The following is a 15,315-nucleotide window of genomic DNA, read 5'->3' on the forward strand; positions in this document are numbered from 1 at the left end:
TCCCTTTCTCTCTCCCCTCCAGCTCTCCTTCCTTTTCTCTCTCTGGGCCTGATTCAGAGCCGGACGCTCTGACCAGAGCGCTCGCTCTGAATCAGGGCCCTCCTACCTAACATTGGAGTGGCCTCTTGGACGCTCGCATAGCTGTGGGTTACCACCCACAGCTTATGCGAGCGTCCATGATGATGGTCGCGATGGTCAAGACCATCACGACCACCGGGCTTGCAACGAGACCCTGTGGTAGGGTCTCGCTGCCGCAAGCCCTGGAGTGATTTTGGCTCTATCAGAGCCAAAATCACTCCCACTGACATCACTAGTGATATCAGTGGGGCCGGACCCAGACGGTAGGCGTTCCAATGGGAACGCCTAAGTCTGGCAGCCACGCCCCCGGCAGGCCCACCAAAGGGGGCGTGCTGTCACTCACCATCGACAGCACGCCCCCTTTGGTGCGAGACCCCGAGCGACGGCTACCCCGTCGCTCGCCGGGTCTCGCGCATGCGCACGACGGAGCTCCCTCTGTCGTGCGCATGCGCATTTGGGAACCATCGACCCGCTTGCGAGCGTCCTGCGCTCGCGAGCGGGTCTGAATGAGACCCTCTGTCCCTTCCTCCCTCTCTCCTTTACCTCTCTCTTGTTTTGCTGTCCCCCCTCTCCATGTCTCACTCCCATCCTCTCTCTCCCCTTCCCCCCTCTCTTTATGTCTCCCTCGTGATGCATCCCGCCACTTTTCGCATGCATGCCGGCGTTAGCTACACCGGTATGCATGACGAACACCGCAAAGGACCGATCTCACGGTGAGAGTGTCCCTTTCCGCTGGAGGGACTTCCAGGTCTATGACCCAGAAGCCCCTCTGGCGTCATTCTGCGAGTGCGCAGAAGGGGGGTGCTGGGAGGGGTCCTATTGGACCCTTCTAGCAGCACTCTCCCGATAGAAGCTGCATGAGGCCATGGCAATTTTATTGATGAGGCCCCCACAACTCATTTGCAATTGGGCCCCCATTAATCCAGCCCTGCTGGTGGTCTATAACTAATAAATGACTGGATTAATTGATATTGCTGGAAATGGTGAGTGCCCTCGCTTCATTCTTTTTACATGTGTAAGCAAACAGCCTCTGCCAGCGTGCTAAGGGTGCCCCCCAGAGTGGAATACCACTGCAGTGAGTGCAGGTCACAAACATTGTTATATAGAGAAGATAATTTTTGAGGTCAAGTGCTAAGCATTCAACAACAGTCAGGTTAAGTTTTGCTCCCAATAATGAAATATAATGGTACCAGTCTGTGAGTGCACTCTCTTATTGGTATTTGGATTGCAGTAGCCTTCTGTGCACAATTTCAGCTATTATATATCTACAAAGCATAAAGACAGCGCCCTCTAGTGTAGTATTTTCAATTAGCAGTGCCAACACACAGTAAAGAATATGGGCCAGCTTCTCACGGACCCTGAGTATCTGTTGACATGGACGTTAAGTCGACAACCAATATGTCGACATATACTTAGGTAGTCATGTTTAAAATGTCAACACGTTCACAATGACATTTAATATGCCAACACCAAAATGTCGACATATGTTTTTTTTTTATTGATTTTTAGGGTTATGTCTGGGTTTAGGGTTAAAATATAAGCAAAAAACAATATATTGACATTTTGGTATCTACATCTTAAATGTCAACATTCTGAATGCGTCAACATTTTAACAATGTCGACCTAAGTCGACATAGTAGTTGTCGACCAAACGTCCATGTTAACATTCAGACTGTCGTCATTCTGGTGTCGAAACTCTGAATGTCGACAAGTCACACCACACCTGGTTGCAAGTTTAAGGAACCGATGCGTTTTTAGCAAGTTCACCGCTAAACTTGAAGAGGCAGTGACAGGAGAGGCAGTGACAGGGGAGGCAGTGAAAGGGCAGGCAGTGGCAGGGGAGGCAGTGACAGGGGAGGCAGTGACAGGGGAAGCAGTGACAGGGGGAGGCAGTGACAGGAGAGCCAGTGCCAGGGGAGACAGTGACAGGGGAGGCAGTGACAGGGGAGACAGTGACAGGGGAGGCAGTGACAGGGAAGGCAGTGCCAGGAGAAGCAGTGCCAGGAGAGGCAGTGCCAGGGGAGGCAGTGCCAGGGAAGGCAGTGACAGGAGAAGCAGTGACAGGGGGGGCAGTGACAGGAGAGGCAGTGCCAGGGGGAGGCAGTGACAGGGGAGGCAGTGACAGGAGAGGCAGTGACAGGGGAGGCAGTGACAGGAGAGGCAGTGACAATGGAAGAGACAGTGACAGGGGAGTCAGTAACAGGAGAGGCAGTGACAGGGGAGGCAGTGACAGGGGAGGCAGTGACAGGAGAGGCAGTGACAGGGGAGGCAGTGACAGTGGAGGCAGTGACAGGAGAGGCAGTGCCAGGAGAGCCAGTGCCAGGGGAGACAGTGACAGGGGAGGCAGTGACAGGGGAGGCAGTGACAGGAGAAGCAGTGCCAGGAGAGGCAGTGCCAGGGGAGGCAGTGACAGGAGAAGCAGTGACAGGGGGGGCAGTGACAGGAGAGGCAGTGCCAGGGGGAGGCAGTGACAGGGGAGGCCGTGACAGGAGAGGCAGTGCCTCACCTGCCATACAGTTTTTACACCAGAGTTTTGACCATAAAAATGATTAGAATAATACAAAGAAGATATTTATAATATTTTCTTTTATTTTTTCTTATTTTTATATTCAAAACTTTGGAGTATAGCTAAGTATGACAGGAAAGGCTCTGCTAACCTGCCTCACCTGATCGCACATCACTGATCCCGACGACCTAACCCCTAACCCTCCCTCCCCGGTGCCTAAACCTAACCCTCCCTCCTGAATGTCTAACCCTAAACCTCACTATAGTGCCCAACCACTAATTAAAATGAGACATAAATCCATTTTTTTAAATATAAAAATGTGTTTATTTTCAAGATCAAACTGCAGTAAAAAAAAAACTGGACTTGGAAATTACACGGAATATAAACCGCAAACAACTGCTCGAACAACCAACATCCGCAACAATATTCGCCCCCGCCTAAGCTGGAAAGGGCGCTGTTTAACCCCTCAGTGCCTGGGGAGTCGGCAAGCAGCGCAGACTACGCCATCAGCCTCTGCATGCGCCCCACACCTGGGGAATATTTCAATACTTCATTTACAGATTCCAGTTTTATCAGAATGCGATGTAAAAAAAAAAATTAAATTAGCACCTCTTTCTGCAAAACTTCTGGTCCAGTATCAAAGGGTCTTCTTCACAGACCCACTTCCATTTATATATATTTAATTATATTCTTCATATTTATATTATTGTACAAATACGTTTCAGAAACACTGCTTAGATATATCACAAATAGTTACATAGCACAGACAGTATACACATTTGACCTGTGTACATATAATACAGCCGTTCCCCGCTCCACTGTTATAATAATGGCAATTGTGTTACTGGTCTGCCACAACCTAACACTGGAGAGAGCTAAACTTCAATTGTAAAGTTTGTTTCCACCCACAGATCTCATTTATTTATTGATTGGCTTGGTCTTTCTAGCTATAATCTGTGCTTTTCAGCCACATATTTATATCATCAGGCAGAGCGCACTGCCTTGAATACAATTGTATTACAGGAGCATTGTGTCGTAATTAAGGGCAACACAAACATTTTATTTTTCTGCCTGGGCTAAAGACGTGGCATGAGTGCGCAAACAAACCATTAAATCAGATTTATCTGCAGGTGGAGAACCCTTCGACCAGCTACAACCCTCATCAATGACATAGCTCGCCTAACTTTAAAGGAAAGGTTTCTCTTGCAGAAAGCACAATGTTAAATACAGCTTTAAGGCAGAGCCAAAGGCTGATAAAAGCTTATAATTATATTATAATATACAGTATTCTTTCATATGGACCTAATTGCATCTACAATGTTTAATTATGTAAAAGAAAAAAACAATAGTTTCTCTGATTAAAGTGCCCCTTCTGCCTACGAACGGCGCATGCAGCCATTTTGTGGGCGGAACCCAACATTCATGAGAATGCGGCCACGATTCACTGGGAACCAGGGACATCACTGAGGCACTCGGCACTCTGTGAGGTGCTGGTGCCAATATAAGGCTGCATATTGGTTCACCCCAGAAAATGTCTGCCTTCACTGTCCGTAGCTGACAGGTGCAGATAAAATTTACTTTTATTGGACAAAGAGGTTTTGAATTGTAGATATTTTGCAAAGTGCTGTCGAGTTTCCGTTTTTAAATTCTATATCCTTTGCCGTAGGCTCTTGGTACAAACGCCGACTTTAAAATGTACATTTGTGCCATTAACACTTGATACATACACTGATGCAGAACGCCACAAGGGCCGCGCTAATTTACACTTTGCTATCTCGTGATTAGTCAGTAGGCAAGCTGCACTGCAGCTATATATTACGGTTAATGTTTTAGAAAAAAAAAAATGATGATCCCCAAGTGGTAAAGAAATAGGTTAACAGGGAAAGAACTGACAGCTTCAACACTGGATATCTCTTAAGTCTCTAACGAGGTCTTTCATTGTCACACAATTCTCTATAACATACAGGTTGACCTAGAAAAACGATTATCATTGCATCTCAAGAAAAACAGTTGGAATAGGGATAGCAAAGCGTTCCCAAGACAACAGATTTTTCCTATTTTGCATAGATCATTGTGCCATATAGACACGCGTGGGATGGCACTCATCCCCTCTGTGTGGTTTCTATTCAATTTGCCTACCACTCCGACTGTCTAGGATGACAGATCTTCGTTGTGGCTGGTAGAAACAACTTGTGGAGGTCTCTAGTCTTTGTCCGTTTTTGGGGATGGTCATCTTACTCCTGAGAATAACCCCATCCGGCGTCCTCTGGCTATCATACGTGGATTCTTGGGAGGTGGTCTGAGATGGGCTTTTAATAGGAGCAAGAAACATTCTCGAGTCAACTGATGGGTGATCCATAATTGGAAAGGGTGGGCTAAACAGGATGAGGCTTTGAGGCCTTCCGGTCCTGGACCTAAAAGAAGACTTAGAAAGCCCAGAAGGTCGTTCCATTTTGGATGACAGAGGAGTGTCCGCCGATGTTTCCCCATCTGAAGTTCTCTTCCTACGGAGGACCGGAGGATCATGAGGAACACAGTGGTTATTGTCTGTAGAAGAGTTCAAACTGGAATGGTAGGAAGTATCTATAGAAACTGGATCACTATTCTCCTTTTCCTCTACTGCCTCAATATCAGTCTTTGGGCTTTGCGGAATATTGTTATGTCCTGCAATTAGGGGCAAAATTGGTTTTGGAGTCGAATCAGGCTCATTCCCGACATCTTTATTCTCATGCAGAGGAACGTCAGACTCTGTATTTACTGTCTGCAATGGCTGTGGGATTTGAGTGTACTGGACCTTTGGTGGTATCACTGGCACAGCCTTGGCTTGGCACATTTTTATCATGAAAGAAGCCCTGACTGCCGAAACACTAACAGGAGCAGAATTGCGGCGACCTGTTGGAGCATGACTCGTCGACGTGCAATCCAAGTCGGTGCTTTGGTTTGTCGTGTAAGAGACTGGTTTCTGATTCAGGCTTTGCGATCGGTTATGCAATGATAGTGTTGTTTCTGTGCTTGACTGATGGACCTGTTGACCCGTTACCTCAACAGGATTGGGAGCGGCTGCATTTTCAAAAGTAAAAATGTCTCCTGGTTTTGGGGTTATATCTAAACTCAATGATGATGGTCGTGTTTTTGGTTTTTCTGACTCATTTTGCTGCGCTTGACCACACACATCGGTTGAAGCGTTTATCTCCTGGACATTAGGCAAAATATGTAAGGAATTTAGCGGCACTGCAGGTGACGTGGCATTTGGGTTTACAACATCACTGGCCTTCATCCATGAACGTTTTACCACAGGTTCAGTTTGGGATGTCCTTTCAATGGTCTCAGTTTTAGAACAGGAATCAATTTTGATTCCTAGCACTGGGACTTCGGGCTGGTTGGATACAACTTGCCTGGGCTCACTTTGTAACTTTTGGTTAAATAGATATTCAGTCCTTGATCTTATATAATAACCCCCATCTGCCTTAATTCCAGCAAGTTTCATCGTCCACTGACTTGTTCGAGTATCTTTGCTGTCGAGAGATAGACTACGTGTGAACTCTGGCCTTTTATACAATTCCCCCGTGGTTCCTCTCCTCTTTGGCTGTATCACTGCTACCTCCTTCTCTAGAATGTTCTTTAATTTTGGAGAGTGTAGTGGGCTTGTTACCCAGTGGTGATCTTCAAATTCTTCCAGCTCAAAGGTTTGCGTACTTTCCGTTCCAAATTCATCATCATTCTCTAGAGACTCACTTGATTTTCTCTCATCCATCTTATTTACCAAGTCTTCTTCTCTTTCTAAATCCACACTCACTTGCAAGTTATTGCCTTCTGTTTGAGTTTCCTCTTCTTTTAGGCCCGAAACCGTGCTGTCTACTTCAGTGGGTGGAAGCTTTAAGAACCCAACATTGGAATCTTCAACTGTTTTTTTTGGATTTGATCGGGAATCCTGCCTATCAATAACTGTTTGATCTCGCTCTGTGCATTGAGGGGCCTCTTGAGGTAGGGCGTTGCCATTTTCCAGTTCTGTTGCAATTGGAGGGATCAAGTCATCATTTTGGTTTCTGCTGTCCTCCCGGATACCACCAGTGGCCACTCCCAAAGAGTCTATAGCATCTTTCGTTTCATACAGTCCCGATGATCCATCTGAAGAGCTGTCTGGTTTTACAGAATTGTTATTTGGAGTAGGCGGTGATGGGGCTCTCTTACAATCTAAGACACTCTCCGAGTGTACAGCCAGATCTTCTTCGGACTCGATGATCTTCAGCTCATGTTGTATGTTTGACCAAATTGGTTCCAGGAGAGTGATGGACTCATCTTCCTCCTTAACAGAAATAAGAGGGAAACAACAACAGGCAATTTAAAAAAGGCAATGCAATAAGAGAATAAAAGCTCTAAATCCTCTATTTCAACTTTGAATGGACTTTTTTTTTGTCCTCCTAAACAAAGGTTCTGAAATTAAAAACTCATGTAAAGAAATTTCTCATTACCAAATGGTCCAAGGTTCTAGTTTAGGTTAACAAACAATTTTAAACACATTTAAACTTCCAATGGTGATATTCCCAATATCGTCACAGGGGGATCAAAGACATTGCACATGTCCATACCTGGTTATTGGGGAACAGATTGTCCACATTATTTATCGGAGTCGTGTCTGGTGCCTTTGGTGGGGCCGTTTCTGGCCTGTTAGGCTTCAAGTCTCTGACTTGAGGTAGCTCACTGACAAACATCAATGTAAGATCAGCCGGCTTCCTGTCTGCTGCGGAGCTGGGCAGTAAGTCAGGTATTTGGGACATTTCCAATAATATTTCCTTGAGTGTCAACGTTCTATCATCTTCTGTGAAAACATGAAAATGCAGAAAGGAGAGAGCATCAGGAGGGTATTGTGGTTACCTAGGGTAAAAACCTTGCACAGCATTTGTTCAAATGTACGGATATTGGCGGAAGCTGCAGATGTTACCAGCCCAAATATCTAGGTAAACCAATAAGTACCTTCATTTATCACAAATTCGTTGATAAGGTTATCTACAGTATAGCCTTGATAGCTTGTATAATTAACTAAATGGAGGAAGAGATAGAACAATCAGACCTGTTATATCTCTTCCTCCAGGGAGAGGAAGACGCTTGCGCCTAGGTGCTCTATCCCATTGCTGAACTTCCCCCCAGATACTACTGCATCCTGAAGGCTTGGCCGAGCAGCTCTACCTCCCAGAGTTCTGCTCGGCAGGCATGCTTAGATGGGGCGCGCCGAGAGGCCACGCCCTTTTGATGCATGACCACACCCATTTTTCTGTGCATGCTGTAGACGTGAACACAAAAAGAATGCCAGGACTGAATTTTAGCCCCAGTCTGTTTCTGAATGAGAGATACATACACTGTGACATCTTATTCTTCTAACATTAATTATTAAACTTACAATTATATTCACACCACATATTTTTTTGTATGATTGTGTCCCATTAGCCATTAATTCCTTAACCAATGATTGCCATCTAACAAACCCCATACAACACAATATGATGTTCGAAAACATTACTTGTTCTTTTTACCTTCAAAAAAGTCTGGACTGAGATCTTTCAGACAAGGTCTCCTGGGCTCATGGACCTTCACAGGTTCAGCCACATCAGTAGGACGAGCTCCAGCTTTATGGCCGGTTCTGCTATTTGGTTCTGCAGCTGGGAATTTGACACCTAAATCTGGTTCCAGTAGTGGTAACTCTTCCAGGCTAGAGAGAAGATGGCGCTCCTTGGAGCTGCCTCTGCAGGGAGTGCTATTAGCGCTAATGACGGCTGACACCCGCAGAGGAACAGACACGGCAAACGGTTCCGAGATGTTCAAAGCTTTTCGTTGGTGTCTTGGAGAAGCTTCCAAAGGAAATAGGCTCCCAGGGAAGCTGGATTTGGCCGGTCCATCGCTAGAAGCATAAAACATCTTCCTTCCTTTCGGAGAGTTCTGCTCATTCTCTAGATCATCACCGATGCGGAAAACTTTCAATTGTTCAGGTGGCGGCTTGGTCTGAGAGGTTTTGAGGGTAGTTCTATCCTGGCTGGAGCTTCCTGTAGCCCCAGCTACTTCCACACTGTCCCATTCGCTGTCCTGCTTGCTGACATCATAAGTGCTACCAGTCCCCGTGGCACGTGACTTAAGAACCGGTACGAAGAAGCCACCGGTGGCCACAGACCTCTTGAATCGGCTCACCTTCTCATCCTCACCTATTTGAGGAGACACAAAATGATTATGTACTTTCTTGTTGTCAGGATAGTGAAGGTTTCTACAGCCACCCTCTGCAACTGAAACCTGGCAGCTATAGAAACCAACAGACCTCAATTAGTCCACAGGGCATATTTACTAAAGTTCGGTTTTGCTTTTTGGGGCGTTTTTCATCAGTTTTGTATTCAGCTAATTTTTACTAAAGGCAAAGACGACCAAAACCCGAACAAATGACCAACTTTATAACACAATAGAAAGTCGGCTCACTATTGATGGTTTTTAGTTACAAGAATAGAACCCCAGATTTACTATGCATTGAGTTTATGTGAAGCACAGCACAGATCACTATGATTTGTACAGCCTTCCTTTGATTAATATGGTTAAAAGGTGCCAAATTAAATACGGTGCGGGGGTTCCTCCTCTCACAAATCATCACAAGGACTGTATGGGGATGTTTTTATTTAATAAACCCCAAACAGTTTTTATTTTAACCTATTTTCAAATACCAGCCTAGGCTCAGGGGCCCTGGGCTGGTTAATGATTTAGGGGGGACCCCACACTATTTTTTTTTTATTTTACACCTTTTTAGCCATATTAATAAAATGAAGCCTGCACAGATCATAGTGATCTGCGCTGTGCTTTAAGGGCCTGTTTCAGAGATAGACGCATATGCTAATCAGGCAGGAGGCGGCTGAGTATAGAAGACGCCTCCTGACAGCGTCGCAGGTCCGAGTGCTGCGTGACAAATAACAGTCATAAAGTTATGGTTAGTAAATACTGTATTTTCAGACTGCAATCTTTTGTCAATGCTTGTCTGCTTCAATTAGACAGAAAATCTGACGCTTGGTAAATATTCCCGTTACCTTATAGCATCTGGTCAGAGAAAGGATTTCAATGTTACAGTATGCTTTCACCATCTGTCATGACAGATCTCACTCGGCGAATGTTTAGGGCTTGGGGGTCTATTTACTAAGCAGTGTTAGGAGACAGAGTGAAAAGTGATAAGGTGCCAACCAATCAGCTCCCAACTGACATTTTTCAAACACAGACTGTGAGATGACAGTTAGGAGCTGATTGGCTGGCACCTTATCACTTTTCACTCTGTCTCCTAACACTGCTTAGTAAATAGACCCCCTAGTCTGGTAGTGATTGTGCCAGCCAGCCGAATGCCACCTTTGTGATACCACATTGGGCATCGGCAAGTAAGACAGGTATTTAACCTGTATATAGTGGAGCAGGAGTAAATGAATACATTACTATCTCAATGACAGGGAGTAGGTGAGGATGGGGATCAGTAGTGAATGTCGGGAGGGGGAGGGGAGCAGTAAGACGAGCGCTCGCTTTATTTAGTCACTGCAGCAGCTTTTTGGGTTGTAGAACAGAGCTGCTGGGTCATCCGAGGGTTTGTGGCGGGTGGTAGCTGACTGTTTGGGAGGGGAAGGGGGTTAATCTGTCAGGGTAGTTGTGTACATTCGTTATACAGACTGGCACAGCGTTTGGGAACAGAGATGGGATGATAGATTACCAGCCACGATGCTGAGTGGGCTGAGTACAGGGATATTGAACATTCCTAAAGAGACAACACAATACAATTCATGACCAACGCTGACTGAACGGCGCCATCTTGTAACGACCTCTTATGCGCTTGAACAGAATAATGACGGATTATGCCCGCACAGCCACAGCGATCTGGTTTATTCACGTAGCTAGCCTGCTTTCCCAGAGACTTCAACTCACACAGGTCGGCGTCTTTAGCAACTTGCTTTAATACAATACCAACAAATCTGACTAGTTTGTTAAACTATGAATAAAATGTTAAGGTGCGTACACACTGGGCGATATTACTGAGCGATTGCACGAGTAGGACATTGTAATTGTGCAATCGCTCAGTAATCGCGCACTTCTATGTCAGAAACGACCAGCGATATGCGCTCCCGCTGGTCGTATCCGACATTGTCCATCGCTTGAACATGCAGCCCAATCTGCCGATAATGACAGATTGGCATGTTCAGGAATGATGGACTGAGGGTCTGATTCAGAGCCGCTCGTAAGCGGCCGCTCGTTCGCTCCGAGCGATGTTCGCACATCTGCGCATGCGTATGGGTTTTAGTACGCATGCGCGAACCAGTCAGTGCGGTCGAAAATCATGTGCTCGCAAAATAGCGAATGCCTGCTAATTTGAGTGACAGGAGGAGGCGTTTGTGGGTGGTAACAGGGGAAGGTGCTTGAAAACGGGGAGTGGAGATCCGAACGCAGGCGTGCCAAACGGTCAAAACGGGCGTTTTAAGGGTGTGCATAATTAACAAAGCAGCGTCATTGACCACGTCACTTGGTTGTATTTTAGCCTGAACTGCTCGCATGATTGCAGTAGGAAAATGCTACCACAAGAATAGCGAGCAGTTCATACGCCGTTCGATGTACTCGATTAATCAAATAAATAGCGGAGATGACGTATGATGCGAGCGGCCAGGGGGCGATTTTTCCAAAATAGTGAGCGCACGTTTCGTTCGCTCGTTCAGACATAGAGGTGTCAACAGACCGCAAAGAGCGAGCGCTTAATTTAAATAGCCGGCCCCTTTTTCTGAACGAGCGGCCACAAATAGCGTCCGGCTCTGAATCAGGCTCTGAGCCCGCACCGAACGACTGATCATTCAGTGCAGACACTACTGGTGATCAGGAACGACGGTACGATTACGATGTCGTAATCGCGCTGTCTTTCCTCATCGCCCAGTGTGTACGCACCTTAAGTGTATAATATGGGCAAGACGGCTTACCCCTTTATGGAAGTGTGAGTAATAAAATACAGGTAATGTATATGGTAGGATGTGGCTTCGGCGTGACCAAATGTAATAATAAAACTGTGCACATCACATATAGGGCCTGATTCTGAGCTGAACGCTGTCATGGCCGTCCTTGCGTCTCAGCGACTTTATGCGAATTCTGCTAAAAATCCCTTTCCTGGTGCATCTGAATGTGCTGTATCCCATAGCAACCAATCAGACGCTTCGGCTTCCAATGATGAAGACTGAGCTAAGCCATGTGTACTTAATCAAACTGTGATTTTTCATGAGCTTTAGGCATAATATTTCATGTATTTAGATGTTTTTCTCCACATTCAGCTCCTGAATTGTAAATTTTCTTTTGCGAGCGTAAATTATTAATCAGCCTGAGAAGCTGACATGGAGATGGCATTTCAATTATGCTTTGTTTGTACTAAAACGCGCTTATGATGAAAAATATCTGTGCGATAAATCACCGTAAATATCTGTGAGATAAATCACCGTGCGCTGCAAGTACAGAGATCTGCGTTGCAAAGAACCCATACAACATCCTTTACATTACCCGATGACAGGCCGTCCACTTCTCCAGGCCGTGTAAATCATTCTCAGCGCGGATACTCGTATTTCCAAGTTACTGAGTGCACCTGGCACAACGTGTACACATTGGACCTAATTCAGAGTCTCTTGCAAGATGCGATCGCTCGCTGGCAAAAAGGGGCCGGATATTGTAATGAAGTGCTCGCACTGCGTCTCGTAAGGACGCCCACCATGTTTTAGCGAGCTACGGCAAAGTGCGCTCGCAAGTGTATAAAGACGCCCCCTTGCCACTCGCAACAGACGTCATCTCCGAGAAATGAAGAATTAATCGGGACCATTGAGAGCCATCGGAGTTGCTCGCAGCCCTTGGGGTTGCCTTAGCCTGCCGCATGCACTGCGATCAGTGCTGGATGAAATACATTCTGGTGACGTGTACCATGACGATACTTTGTAAATTATGCATGCCCTTTAAACGGCGTTTTGGTGGCCAGACACGCCTGCCCCTGTTACCACCCACAAACGGTGGTGTCACTCAAAGCAGCGACCTGAAAGTGGCTTGCGGGCTACCAAAATCAGATTGCAACGACTGGCTTGCGCACGCACACTGCGAATTATACGCTAGCGCAGATGTGCGAATATCACTCCCAGCGAGCGAGCGTGCCCCAGCGAGAGACTCTGAATGAGGTCCATTGTTTATCAAAAGTAGGAGAAATAGGAACATTCATGTCCGAGTCTTTCAGCTAATTTACCGGCTGGGATACTGACCTTGCACTGGTAGGGAGCACAGAGAATCCATACTCTTAGCCGGTCGGATTGTAGCTTTCTCTGCGAAAACAGATGTTTATTATTGTTACTTGGTGATAATATCAATGTCACAGCTCCGCAGGAAACGCTGTCCTACACTGATGAGCTCTAACAAGAGCAAATACGTCTGTCTGTCTGTAGGTGAGGTCATGTCTGCCAGATAAGGTCCGCCTCTCCAAGGCCTGATACATCTCCCCTACTGTGAGGAGCACCGCAAAGCAATGTCCTGAGAGGAGGAATACCAGGGAGAGTAATGGACAGAATATGGGGAATTAAATATGCTTTCCACTAGACTGTAGCCATGGTGCTCTAAAGCATGGGGAAACACCGAGGGGTATGGTTACTAACGAGCCGGTGGTAAGGCCATCAATCATAGGCAGCTTTGGCTGATAGAACCGGGCTACTGAAATGCATGATAACCAAGCCTGGTGTAAGCATTTATTTCTATTGCCGTTTAAAATCTAATCGCCGGCTTTGACAACCCACTGGTTAGTACATATACCCCCTTATCTGTAAAATCGTAAGCTCCATGAGTTCAGGATAAGGGACCCCCACACCTTGATGTCTTCAAAGCTTTATAGAAAGAAAATGTGTAAATCATATTACAGTCCATAGTAGGTCATTAGTATCAGTAATAAGGAGACCGGTGAGCTATGCTAATGATCGATCTATCTATCTATCTATCTATCTATCTATCTATCTATCTATCTATCTATCTATCTATCTATCTATCTATCTATTTATCTATCTATCTATCTATCTATCTATCATATCTATCTCTCTAGCTATCTCATATTTATCTATCTGTCTCATATCTATCTATCACATATCTATCTACCTATCTATCTATCTATCTATCGATCTATCTATCTATCTATCTATCTATCTATCTATCTCATATCTATCTATTTATATGTCTATCTATAATCTATATATCTACCTATTTATTTCAAATCTATCTGTCTACCTATAATTTATCTACTGTATATATCTGTCTTTCTATCTGTCTGATTTCACTAAAGATGCAGCTTATCCATTCACTATGCACCAGTGACATCACTGAGAGTGCACCCTATCCATTCACTAGGAACCAGTGACATCACTGAGAGTGCATCGTATCCATTCACTAGGAACCAGTGACATCACTGAGAGTGCACCCTATCCATTCACTAGGAACCAGTGACATCACTGAGAGTGCATCGTATCCATTCACTAGGAACCAGTGACATCACTGATAGTGCACCCTATCCATTCACTAGGAACCAGTGACATCACTGAGAGTGCAGCGTATCCATTCACTAGGAACCAGTGACATCACTGAGAGTGCACCCTATCCATTCACTAGGAACCAGTGACATCACTGAGAGTGCAGCGTATCCATTCACTAAGCACCAGTGACATCACTGAGAATACAACCTATCCAGTCACTAGGAACCAGTGACATCACTGAGAATGCAGCCTATCCATTCACTAGGAACCAGTGACATTGCAGAGAAACTTTATGCCCTCTATTGGGAATCGGTATGAAATACCGCCGGCAGCATGGCCAGCGGTTCGATTTCCGGCAGCGGCAGCCCGACATCAGCAGAGATCCCGGCAGCGGAAGCCCGACAGCGCTGGAAATCCCGATCGTGGATAGGTAAGTATTGTCTAACCTAACCTAACCCCCCTAACCCTAACCCTCCTTAGGGGTGCCTAACCCTAACCTCCCCCCCAAGTGCCTAACCCTAATCCCCCCTCTAAGTGCCTAACCCTAACCACCCCCTTCCCCGCTGCCTGAACCTAAGTCCCCCGGGGGGTTGCCTAACCCTAAGTCCCCCCCCCGGGGGTGCCTAACCCTAACCCTCCCTCCCCCTAGCCTAACCCTAACCCTCCCGGGGGTTGCCTAACCCTAAGTCCCCCCCGGGTGGCCTAAACCTAACCCTCCCCCCCCCGCGGCTGTCCGCTCGCGGCGCCCGGCATCACTACGATCGGGATGCCGGGCGCTGGTCTCCCAGCGTCGGGGAAATGCCGGGCGTCTAGATCTAGGTGCCGGGATTTGACAGTCGGGAAGCCGGCTGCTGGTATTAAGACAGTCGGCTTCCCGATTGCATACCCTCTATTGGGCTACAAAAGCTTTGTTAATAACACTGAATAATTATTCCGCACTCACCGCTCATTTCTTTCTGTCCTCTAACAAACACACTTCCATTCCGGCTCAGTTTAGACTTTGATTCTGTTCCGGAACGACCCAGATTGAATATAGATTTCCATTTCTTAGACTTGGTGGAGAGTTTCCTCCTATAGAAAACAATAGTGCAACAATAACAGGGTTACAACCCAACAATAACAGGGTCTATATATTAGTGATAGAAACTGATGTGTGTTATGTGAGGCTGAAAGAATGCAGCAAAAGTCAACTCAGCAACTCCTTATGTT

At 46.1% G+C, this 15,315-nt stretch overlaps 1 protein-coding gene across 1 annotated transcript in view; it reads right to left on the reverse strand.

Moving 5' to 3' along the window:
* Nucleotides 1-2,911: 2,911 nt before the first annotated feature.
* ARHGAP31 (Rho GTPase activating protein 31) overlaps nucleotides 2,912-15,315 on the reverse strand; it is a 165,754-nt gene continuing 153,350 nt past the window's right edge. The window contains exons 8-12 of the mRNA XM_088461439.1: nucleotides 15,050-15,177; nucleotides 12,859-12,918; nucleotides 8,116-8,778; nucleotides 7,174-7,403; nucleotides 2,912-6,890 (exon numbers count right to left, since the gene is read on the reverse strand). Of these exons, the coding sequence (XP_088317565.1) occupies nucleotides 4,707-6,890; nucleotides 7,174-7,403; nucleotides 8,116-8,778; nucleotides 12,859-12,918; nucleotides 15,050-15,177 (3,265 nt within the window). The 3' untranslated portion in view covers nucleotides 2,912-4,706. The remainder of the gene's footprint in view (nucleotides 6,891-7,173; nucleotides 7,404-8,115; nucleotides 8,779-12,858; nucleotides 12,919-15,049; nucleotides 15,178-15,315) is intronic.

This window comes from Taudactylus pleione, unplaced genomic scaffold, assembly GCF_031769625.1.
Source record: "Taudactylus pleione unplaced genomic scaffold, aTauple2 ptg001050l, whole genome shotgun sequence".
NCBI classification, from domain to species: domain Eukaryota; kingdom Metazoa; phylum Chordata; class Amphibia; order Anura; family Myobatrachidae; genus Taudactylus; species Taudactylus pleione.